This window comes from Leopardus geoffroyi, chromosome A2, assembly GCF_018350155.1.
Source record: "Leopardus geoffroyi isolate Oge1 chromosome A2, O.geoffroyi_Oge1_pat1.0, whole genome shotgun sequence".
Classification (NCBI taxonomy): domain Eukaryota; kingdom Metazoa; phylum Chordata; class Mammalia; order Carnivora; family Felidae; genus Leopardus; species Leopardus geoffroyi.
The window spans coordinates 86,639,559-86,652,162 of NC_059331.1; the positions used below are offsets into that span (position 1 = coordinate 86,639,559).

At 32.7% G+C, this 12,604-nt stretch overlaps 1 protein-coding gene across 10 annotated transcripts in view; it reads right to left on the reverse strand.

Moving 5' to 3' along the window:
• Window positions 1-12,604, reverse strand: part of CACNA2D1 (calcium voltage-gated channel auxiliary subunit alpha2delta 1) — a 495,933-nt gene that overhangs the window by 46,334 nt on the left and 436,995 nt on the right. For 6 of the 10 annotated variants that reach the window (XM_045494628.1, XM_045494626.1, XM_045494625.1 and 3 more), the window contains 4 exons: window positions 8,629-8,700; window positions 7,221-7,292; window positions 4,951-5,012; window positions 952-1,028 (listed from right to left, as the gene is read on the reverse strand). In XM_045494628.1, coding sequence (XP_045350584.1) covers window positions 952-1,028; window positions 4,951-5,012; window positions 7,221-7,292; window positions 8,629-8,700 — 283 coding nt within the window. The remainder of the gene's footprint in view (window positions 1-951; window positions 1,029-4,950; window positions 5,013-7,220; window positions 7,293-8,628; window positions 8,701-12,604) is intronic. The other 4 variants (XM_045494634.1, XM_045494632.1, XM_045494630.1 and 1 more) reach the window with 2 other exon arrangements.

Here is a 12,604-nt window from a genome sequence, read left to right on the forward strand (position 1 = left end):
AACTAGTCATCCCGTCATTTATCAAGTGAAGTACTAGCTCATGCAAAGTTGCTGGTTGTCAAAAGACCATCATATCTATCTATCAAGTGAAAGTGTAAATATAAAGGTATAAATTAGCATAACGAGGGCGAGGATTGCAGAAAGCAAAAGAGAACTGACAAGGGAATGAAAGAAACAGTAGTTTACTTCAGGTCAGATGTAAAAGGTATATATACACATAATGCTTTTTTACTTATCACAACAGCAAATTTAAGTTAGTAGTAGTAAGTGATGTGCAAAGGATATGATGGTCATTTTACTTTACTAAATGTAGTTACCCCAAACAAAGATTAATAAGGACTTTAAATATGCACTAATGTTAATAGTTACTCCACATTCCAAATGATGCTTTAAAAAAATAATTCATTTGAGCTACTGAAGACATTAATTTAGATTATGAGAAGGAAGTTAATTGCCAAGCCAAAGACCAATGCAATTTCATTTATTCAAACAAAGTAGATGTGGAGCACAATATTATTCTCGCCAAATGCAAAAAAAAAAAAAGAAAGAAAAAGAAAAAAGAATAAAAAAAGAATAAAAAAAAAAAAAGATAAAGCCTTATTAGCACAGTGCCATGAGTAGAGACTATGCGATGCGAAACATTTTGCACCAGCTAGCAGACCCTCCAAATGACAGCGACAGAGGACACAGCACGGCAATGATTCTATGAGCACAAAGCAAGGCAGGGTAGGATGGTGGGGATGCCAGTGAGACTGGGTACCTGCTCATATTCTATCCACGTAGAATATTTCTTGTTCCTTGCATGTTTGGAATGGGTTAGAATCATTGCTGTAGATTTGGTAGTAACACCTACTAAAATGTATAGGCCTTGGGCATTCTAAAATCTAGACAGATTTATACATCTGATACTACGAGATAAATAGACTCTGGGGTCGCTTTCATAGTACTTACATCTGGCCTGAGTTATTGTCTCTTCTATTTTGGCTTTTATATAGTAAAAACTGTAGGTTGGTAATACCAAGGCCAAACTGCAATAGAAACAAGAGAAGCATAAACACAAACAAACAACTTAAAAAAAAAAAAAAAAAGACACATCCAGTTAATGGAAAATCCAAAGATCTTCCTCATGGGAAAGAAGAGACATATTACTGTGACAGGAAAACGCATTCAGTAAGTAGAGTACTTAATTCGGTCTTGCCATCCAGAGTCATCCAGTTCTCTATCTCGCATGAAATCAGAAGAGACACCAAGGAAAATAAGCTACTAAATGTGCCCATGAATTCACCGAGAAAGAAATGTGATGTGTACTGTATTTTCAGAAAAGTGTACTGAAATACTTCAAGTGTTAAAAAAGAATATTAAGGTTATGTTTAAAGAAAATAAATATTACACTAACTGCATACCCTTTCATGAAATATGCATTATGTTAGAGTGCTCTGTAGCAAACATCCACCGTTTCACAATCATAAATGGTATTATCATTTTTACTACGCAATGCATAAACCATCTGAAATATACCCCTTTGAGGGGTGAAATACTGACCATTTAAGACTCTAGTGTTTAGGCAAATTCCCCAGTGTCTGCTGATAAGAAAATTCAGATTAATTCCTAGCACTATGAAAGGCTGCCTGCTCATCCTATTGGTTCTTCCTACAGAATATAAAAGGGGTCAGAATATTTTCACAGTATGCAGTTTCAAATAACACAACTGCATACGTGTAAATTCTTCCACCCCTGAAATGGCTAATATATTTGTGTGGGACATAACTAATCATTCCATATCCACATTTACAGTTGCGAATAACCTTCGCTATGCTTTAGTACAGAAGGAAACTTAAGAACTAAGGGTGCAAAAAAATGAAGGTACAGGAAGATTCCCTGACCTAAGTATTTTCAAAAAGTGATGCGTGATTAATGTGACCAAGTGACTCATTTAGCACTCATTTTTAATACTTAATCTAAAATTTAGCAATGCACAGGAAAAGGTGTGCATTTCTAGGCTTCTGAGTATCTACATGTACTTGCAGATCTTCTCTTAAGTCACTAAAGCCGCATGTTTCCCAAGCTTTTGAGAATGTGCAACTATAATCTCATTATCTGCTTTTTTTTTTTTTTTTTTATGGACAGTACAGAAGAGGACAAAATATAAAATTCCAGGTTTTCTTTCTTATGAAAATATATGTTAAAAATAGAAAGGGGAAAAAAAGCAAGGGTTTATTTCCTACAATTTGTTTTTGCAGTCAAGATAGCAAAATGAGTGGATGCTTGTTACCTCCAATTCCCAAATCTTTCTCCTTCATTAAGTAATTCATAGACTATCCTTATGGGGAAAGGTCAGAGAAATAAAATGTTATGTAGATTTAATGAAAATCTCCCCATTCATTTTATAGGTAACTTCCTTTAAGTGGAGGGAGAGATTAAAATTAAAATAAGCAGTGAAATTAGTCTGAAAGCAAGATGACCTTTCATGATTCACTTGCCATTTATAAAATGTAGAGTAGAATTACTGAGCATTTGAAGATTGTCTCCTACAAATTCCTCTCAAGGGAAATTAGGACATTTTTATTGCTCCATCAGCATTTATTGCTAAGAGAAACTTCTAATTAAAACCGATAACGTTATATCATGTGGCTGCTGCAGTGTCACTCTCTAAGCTTGGGTTACATCTCATGTACCATAAAAATAGTGTTGAAACTCCTGAGGAACACAGGAGAAGTTTTAAAATTGACATATCAAATATACATTTTATTGGCCTGCATGTCTCAGGTTGTTATTAAGAGCTACACCTCATTTTATAGAAAAATAGTTACACTTAATTTATTTCCATCTCAAGGCAACGGTTATTTCTTCAACCTATAGCCGATAAGATCTTTACCAACATTTTGAGTCAATGATGTTGTCATATGCAGTGTTTGCTGTCTCCCTCCATATAAAATCAACAGACCAAGGCTGCTTTATTTTCTCCTAGGGATTAAAACCTAATAAAGCCAGCAGCCACCAGGTGGATGATAGAGCCCACGCAATATTTTTGTGACTCACATAAACATGGTTAACAGAGTTAAATGGAATGTAACGTACTTTTCAGCTCAATCATTTGTCTCTATGAAACTAAATTCATCATTAAAAAAAAAAAAGCATTCTATCAGAATCATTACTTACTATATTTCAAACTGTAATACCTAAATTACAACAAAGCTTAAGAAGGCATAAATCACTACATGAAATTTGGTACTTCATTCAGTAAATCAAAACATGCCAATTTCCCTCTCCCCCTCTTTATATAGATGTTATATTTTGTTCTCCATCGTTGTTTGTGAATTTATTTGTACAGCGATTCAAGGGAAGCACTTATAATGAAAATAGACTGAATCTGGCCCAAAGACGTAGATTTGGGCAGCAAATGTTTGGAAAACATGACAAAGTGGGGAAGGTGGGGCCAGAGAACAGTGACTCCATGAGGAGAGTGGTGAGAGGCATGACAGGCAGGCTGTCTGGGATAGAAACATGAGGTGAGAAGATCTGCCTTGGAAGTCCAGATTTAAGTTGGAGTAAAATGGGAAGAGAATAAATGTTTGTGAACAAGGAGCAACATACTCAGAATTGGGGTATCAATCTGGCCACGTTTGGTCCCATCACGGTCTGTGGGAGGGTAAGGGTATGCACGTAGGGGGCATTTGTGAGACTGTTACAAACACATTTAAACAAATTATAATGACTAAAATACTCTCAAAGTATAATTATGACTGCCATCATTGTTGACTCATTGTCAGGGTTAAAGAGATCAAGTTTTTCTAACTTAAAATTTGTTCGTGTAAGCAAAAAGGAAGAGAGCACACTCCCTCACAGTGAAGAGGAGATAAACTGAAGGATCGGGTGCTAAAAAAATCATCTATCTCAACGCTATTAGAGTGTGCTCCACAGACCTGGCTCATCTGCAAACTATTCCCAGCTCAGGACCAGTTAAGTAGAGAAATTGAGAGTAAACATTTAGAAAACTTTTCAGTAATTTGACAGACTAATTTTATGTCTGTAAAATCTATTAATAAAAACTTCAAGCTTGAATTTTAAAACCTTCTTAAAAGTTGACTTAGTAAATAATTTTTGTTTTGTTCTATATAAGTGTGGGTATGTCAAAAATAGCATCAGAAACAGTGGTCTATGTGACTGTACAGTGAGCCAGGAATTGAAATCTTATAGGACTGAGAGGAAGATGATCTAAGATTCAGAGAGAGGGATTTTAGGGAAGAGGAAGAGAGAATGAGTAACAAGGAAATATCCATAACAACCTCAGGATTATGAGCCTGTAGGATGTAGCACCACAGGGAAAGCCATGACCTCAGAGAAGAGTTACACCAAGAAAGCAAAGGAACTGCTCAGCGAGTGAAGAATGGAGAATTTTCAAGACACTACAGGGTATTAGTCTGTCCAATTTTCCAACGCTCAGTCCATTGGTGTGATCGGGATATTACAGACTTGTCACTAGGGAAGGTAAATTACCAACTGAGCATTTATATCAGATCATACTATGAGGTGGTTTTATTTTTAGGTTAATTTGCAAAAGGTAAGTAATGTAAACTAACTGAATTTAAGTGAGGAAATCAGCGGAAGTGATGACCTACAAATGACTAGGGCATTTTGTCAACATGCATTATTGCTAACAGCAATATATACAAATAAATCAAATAGATTTATATCACATATGTGTTCATTTCCAAATTTTATATTCCTAGCTTTTTTCCATCTTTTCCATTTTGAAAAATCAGAAGCTCTAATTTTAATACATTTCTGCATTGGAAAAAATAACTTTTCTGCTTTAATTACAATGAAAATGGTTTATGAAAATGCAAGGACTTAATATTCATCTATTATGAAAATTGCTGCTAAAAATAGGTGAAAGACCCAGAACTGAATACTCTGGTATACGATACGTATTTAAATCCAGTTAATTACCTGTAATCTGTGCCATTCACAGGAGTCCATGTATATGTCCTGTTCCCTTTGTCAATGTATCTCTAGAAAAAAAGTTTGATATGGTTGTTATCACCTTATAAATTCTATGTGAGTTCATATAAAAAGCAGAACGCTAAAATCTATTTATAAATACTGTGGTCATTCCAAACCTTCCTTCACAAACGTCTGCTCTAGTCTACATTTATTTGTTCTGTTATGGGTGTGTGTGTGTGTGTGTGTGTGTGTGTGTGTGTGTGTGTAAAGCAAAATTTTAGCACAAACATCAACATCTGCATCATAACTTTTAAAGTCTTTTTAGTGCAAAGTATTAGTAATTCATGCTGAATTATAAACCTCAAAACATTGGAAACATTTTCTAAAATACAATTTTAATATTAAAATAGGACTAGGATATGTTAAAGAAGCCTCAGATGTTTCCATAGTAGACAGCATTTATAAGAAACTGGTAATATCAGGACTGCAATGTACTGTTTGTACATCCAAATGTATGATTAGGATATTATCATTCTTATTAAGTCATTATTACAGTATTTAGCATAAGAGACGAATTACTTAGTACCACTGAAGGTTAGAAAAAAAATGAAATCCACCAGGGAAAGGAAGTACAGAGCAAAATAACGATGGATATAGAATCGTTCATAGGTCACTATGGAATACTAGTAAAGAAATTATCATTCTTTCTTCCATTAGGTATAGTGATGGCTATTATGCATCTTTACATTTGTTTTAGTTATCTCCAGCTTTATTATCCTCATCAGAACAGTAATATTCACTGAAATGTTACTTGGTGTTCGGCAATACACTAATCACTTTAAAATCACTGTCAAATTTAACTGACCGCTGGACTAAATACTATTATTTTCTATAATTTATTGATGAAATAAAAGTATCTAAGTCTTAAAACTTAATTTGGGAGAATAAAGTAAATGTATAATGCCAGATTCATTTTGTAACAACCATTCATGTTGTCTCCATACATCAAATATTCCTATGATTTACTGTATGTGTGTAGAGGACAGAGGCAGGAAGAACAGGAATTATGAGGTTTTTAGACTAGTAAAATTCTTAAAAAAAATAATGTTCACATACTTCATATTACTCATAAAAAATATGGCAAAAAATATGGCAAACTAGGAAAATATCACGGTGACTCAAAACAAACAAAATTAATGTATAACTTGAGGATAGAACGTGTAGGTCAAAGAGTTCTCATTGGCAGAACAACATGGAAAAGTTGGCACAATTGTTGAATGGTTTACATCTTTCTTCAAGGAGTAAGCGGGTCACGAGTATGGCTAAAGTCTAAGTAAAGAGAATCGACATTTCAACAATGACTGCAATTGATATATACGTCCTCCTGTCTTCTGGTACTGGGGACTCCTAACGGTATTAAGTGAGAAAAGCCACCTGCTAATGAATGATCCCATTTGGATCCTAGCTCCACCCTAGACAAAGATCTGCTGAGGAATTCAAGAAATGTATACATTTAAAAAGGATAACAATGTGAGGAAAAGGATGTAAGTTATATACATACACTTAAATTTCCAGGCTCCAAAGCCTCTGGATTCCATATATTTTTTTAAATAGTCAAATATGTGAATGTCTGTGTATTTACTCCACATATGACTGATAATGGATAGACACACTGCTCATATACATAGTTCCTCCACATCAGTATCAAACAATATGAGTTTATTACTTATTTGTACCAGTGATTTATGGGTGTAGTTGGGTTATCTCTTGATTTAGTTTCAGATTTAAATGCAAGGCAATTATAAAGTGCATAAATAGTGATGGAAGATACACCAAAAAAAAAAAAAAAAGTAAATAATTAAAACACCAAACAAAATAATATATGGAACCCAACAATTCGAAGATCTGCATGTAGAAATCATATAACACAGCTATTACATATTTTCTTCAATTCTGCATGATGAAATGGCTAAGAACATGGCACAACATTAAATTGTGTTCTATTTCCTAAGATGATTAAAAAATGGAGACATGAAATATAATTTTCAAGAATATATTGTTATTAATGTAAAACATCAAGAAACTTAAAGCAACATGCTTTAGAAAAATTAAAAAGAGTTAAAAATATTATTAAAAATACTCTTCCAGCAAAGACCTTAAAAAATGTTTACTTGAGACATCTCTGTTTTATAAATACTGCTTTAATACAAAAGACAAACTACCAATATAATTATGTATATATATGTTTTGTTTAATAAGCCTGACTTAATCCTTACCTCATCTTGAGATTTAACCAGAGTTCTGAATGTTTTTTCTCCACTTTCTCCATCGATCATTTTATTTCGAATCTAAGGGAAGATGAAAGAATCACTTTATTGCACGTATTCAAGTGACTACCATAATATGATTATTAAAGTATCGATATTTCAAGGTTTATACCTTATTTTACAAGAGACTGAATACAAATAGGCTGGTTGTACCAGTAGTTGTAGTTTTCTCTGGGAATATTCTTTTAAAAAGTTACCACATTCTTTAAAGTTACCATGTTACAGTCATTTTACATATTTTAAAATAATAAAGGTATCCTTAATTCTCTTCAGCTACCCCTTAATTTTTAAAATACAACTAATGAAAGAATAGTCGAGTACTTTATGAGACTGATTGTGAGATGTAATAGGTTAAATAATATTAAAGTCACTCAGCGGCATCAGAGTCCCAACCACCATGCTCTTTATTATTACATGATCCTGTTCTATCACCTGAACACACTTTATAACAAACATTCATTAATCACCTAAGACATCCCAGCACTATGTCTTGGTCTTGGGTAATAAAAACAAATAATTACATTCTATTGTTCTACAATGAGGGAGTCAATGTGTAAAACGCATAAAGCAAGTGCCTATTAAAACACACCATGACAAATTCTCAAAGAAATATGGTGGCCTTTGCATAGATGAGAGGAGAAGTTAATCCATATAAAAGAATCTTAAAAATCTTTGCTCTGAAGCGCAAAAGCCAGATCCAAATGCTGGTCCTGCTACTTACTGGCTGATTAATGAGACAAGCTGTTTAACCTCTCTGGACCTAAAATCTATCCTCAGTTCAACAAATAAAGATAATATAATAATAGTATCTATTTCAAAGGCTGTTGAGAATCCATGACTGACACATATTATGTACTTAATAAATATTATTATTAGTTATCCTTATTATTAAGGAAGACCCTCTCAGAGGAAATGGCATGCAGTTTTAGTTTTGAAATAAAATAGAAATGTTTCTGGCTTAAGTATACAAAGACAAACATGGCTGCTTTGCCCTTCACATTGCTCACTGGGTGGCTGGATGGTTAGATTCCCTCCAACTTTTCTTTTAGCTCTGTAGCAATGTCCTCCATCTCTGCGTTGTTTATTGCAATTTGTAAGTTATATTTGTACTGAAATACTTAAAATACCTCTAACTATGGGATAAGAAAGAAGGAAACTAATGTCACACCCAACTAAAAATACTCATTCCTTTTCATATGATCATTTGCATAAGAGAACCCCTAGAAATTTTAAAGACAAACAACATTCACCATTGTGTGGACAGGATCTACAAGAGAAGATAACACAATGACGCTGCTCAACAGATACTGTGGAATGAATGAACCCCAGGATCTGACCTGATCAGGCACACACTCACCTCCACCTTAATGTCATTCTCTAATTCTGCATCAAGGAAATCCAAAGTTACTGGCTCCTGAGATTTGGGGTTCTACAGGGAAAATAATAATAATTAAGCATATATGACATTGAAAACTGATGTTGTATGTAAACAGTTCAATGTATATTCAAACACAAAAATAATTACATACAAGTTACTTACCTAAGGTGTATTAAACGGCTGACAAAACAGTTATACAAAGATATATTGTTTTGCATACATGTATTTTAAGATAATAATAGAGTAGAGGCTTGAGCTTTCAGTGAAGCAAGAAAATTTTAATTTGCCACCAACTGAAGACAGTCTCATTTGGAGTGGTATGTTAGATACTACATTTATAATGACAAGTTCCGTGTGAATATGACAATCAAAGATCTACTTGAAACTTTTTTCCTTTAAATAGGATGGTAAAGGAACAAAATGAAGCCACGTTGATAACATACTTGGCAATAAAACAAAGGTAACATCTAAGTGATACACGTTTCTTTACTTGTGTTCTATAAAAAGTAAGAAATGAGGGAAAATGTTTTAAAAACTAACTTTGAATTTGCTAAGTAAAACTATTCTAAACATACTCTTCTTAAGATGCATAAAGACGCAAGTTTGCTTTATATATTTGAATCTTAGAAATTTTACATTTGAATTTAATAAATTAAGTAAATTTTATAAGATAAAATACGTGGTCAAGTCATAAGGACTTTAATAAAGATTACCTATTGTAATTAAAATCTAACTAGAATATTAATCCTTGGGTTCACTAGATATGGTTTTCTGCTTTAATGTCTCCTGCTGCTTCTTCTTGCTTGCTGGTGTGAATAAGTAAAATTAACTGTGGAATAAGGCATACTCTTTATTTCTATAACTATGTCAAATAAAACTGTTAGCTTGGCAAGTTTACCTCATATGACATTTAAAAATTTTCTCAATCATAAAATGAAGACTTATTTAACCATTTGATAAAAAAATACACTGATTATTTTATAACAATGCTAAGAATGTAATGTGCGATAATAGATTATCAAAGTTTGTTCGAATAATCAAATCATAATAGGTGTCGATAATTTTACAACTAAATGATTTTAGAAACTGGATTTTTAATTTGGACTAAAATAAATGCCACCAAAATGTGATAATTAATTAGATAGAAGTAATAAATACAAATTATGCTGTATTAGTGCAAGGTCACTGGAATTTTAGTGATTTCAGATTCACAGGCTCTTCCAAAATACATTTAGATTATCACTATTTTATTTATTTTTTATTTTTTTGGACCATCAATTGAACGAGATTATCACTATTTTAATTAAACACTGTTTGGACTGACTACCCAAAATAATAACAATAATTCAAATAAATTAAATAAACACTAACTTCAATGCTGAATGACATTATATATGGCATGTATTTATTTTATAATTATGACAAAAATGCTTTCTTTCAAGCTATAACTCCATTTAAATGATGACAGTTTATGATTCCTATGGGTTTTGATGAATGGATATTCTTAAAGGCAAATTAAAACAATAATCTCAACTGTGTCTCATGCTTTTATTTAAAAAATATTCACTGCTCATGAGCTTGATGTGTGGAATCAGAAGATTCTAGAATATTACAAATGACTATTAGACTGCTTAATAGGTGATAATACTGACCATTGTTTGGATAGCAATATATTGGCTCAGAAGCAAATATTCATTTGAAATGTAACATAATTCATAAAGATAAAATAAAAATCAATATTGAAAACAATTTTAATCCTTTGTTTAAAAAAATGAACCAAGAATGTCACTAACAAAAGGATACTCTAAATTGGACTATAGAATTCAGAATTGCTTCTTTAAAGTTCCCTGAAATAAATCCTCTTCACACAAACACCATAACAGCATTAAAAATTTAACATACTCACTGCAAAACAAAGTTAACATAATCAAAATGATAAAATATAAACATAAATAAGAATATTATCTTACATGCAATGGATAATGCATAGCATGACCAGACCCAAACAGCATGCATGGCGGAGGCATTATCGGGAAGAATTGGCAATATGAAGATCATGTCCCAATCCAACATATAAAGACACAGAGAAGAAAATGAAATCGTAAAAGCAAAATGTCAATGCAAAACTTGTACTTTTTAAATGGCAATCTAGCTGACCATTTTTAAAAGACCCATCATAGGCACAATGATTGAAAAATTCAAAAGCAGAAATTTATAATAAAAAAGCACCAAGTGAATTTTGAGAACAGGAATCCAGTCCCTTCATTCCTAATGCTTTTGTTTGATATTTTAAATATATAACACTTTTCATGTGTAAAATTTTAGTATCAGCTGACATAAAGACAACAACATTTGTAGAACTAAAAGGCAGAATGCCTTTAAACAGATTTTAAATAGAAATAATTAGTGCTTAGGATGATTAAAAATATTACATAGTTCAAAAAATATTCCTAAAATTCTAAAGTCTTGTATGGTTGCTAGTTTGCCATTTGAGGTTTCCTTAGAAAGAAAGTAAAAATAAAACAAACCATTTTTCAGGTTGTTTATTTTCAAATTATAACATTTACATGCAACATTTGAAAGTACTGTAAAAATGAAAATCTGCTAGGATATACATGAATGCAAAAAGTATAATTTAAGATAATACACAAAAAGAAGCATGCAAGGAGAGTAACAGGAGACAATTTAATAAATCAAGAAAAGACACTAATTTCATTTTAACCTCTACAGGAGTCATAAAAGATATGAAGACTGATGCAACAACATGAAGTTCAGATTGCACAGAGTTCTAGAGCTAGAAGAAAATTGAAGCTTCTTTTAATCCAGTGGCTCTGCAACTTTAGAACAACCTGGAAAGCTTGAAATACTATTCATTAACTTGGGTCCCATCCCTGGTCACATTAGTTCAGAATTTTCAGGAGATGGAGCTGTAGATCAATATATATATTTAATTTCCTAGGGGAATATATCACGTAGGTTAAAAAACAATTATTCAGGGGCGCCTGGGTGGCTCAGTCGGTTGGGCGTCCGACTTCGGCTCAAGTCATGATCTCACAGCTCATGGGATCGAGCCCCGCATAGGGCTCTGTGCTGACAGCTCGGAGCCTGGAACCTGCTTCGGATTCTGTGTCTCCCTTTCTCTCTCTGCCCCTCTCCTGCTAATGCTCTCTCTCTCTCTCTCTCTCTCTCTCAAAAATAAACAAACATTAAAAAAATTAAAAAACAACAACAACCATTATTCAATCCTCCTACTTTTCCAATGAAGAAGTTAAAGTAAAATGAGGTTGAATGGGGTAAAATAGTTGAATAATATCTTCTCAATATCATACTACCTGTCCATAATAATGCCACTAACTTTTTTTAGAGCAATGATAGGATTACATATAAAACATTAAATCATACTGAAATTCCTTCGGAATTCTGAAATTCTGTAACTGTAACAATTCTCATACTGTACATACTGTACTGTACTAAACTGTAGGAAGTATCCTCTCTGATTATTTTTAATGTAATTATAGAAATATGCACACATAAAGTAACATTTAAATTTTGTTGACAAAAGCGAAAAGATTTTGCAATGAACTTGTCAGGCAATAACAATTTACAATATTTATTTGCAATTCTGGGCATTTTTAATTAGCTTAAGAGAAGTTTCTCTAACCTCTAATCCTAAGATACACTTTAGAAATTCAAAGAAATTTTGGCCTGCAATGTATGGTTTACAGAAACTATCACACCAGAACTGTCTTTTTATTTCCACTTCGAAGTTAATTTTACAAGCACTTGTTAGGAAAACATGGATTGGACACTAATTTCACAATTTTAATAACAAATTTACTTTTAGAAGCCATCTCATTATAGTTGTTCTGATTAACGACATTACATAATTTGCTAGCAATCTTAAGTTAGCAAATGCATACCCCCTGCCATCATTAATAATGCTTTCGTTCCAGTT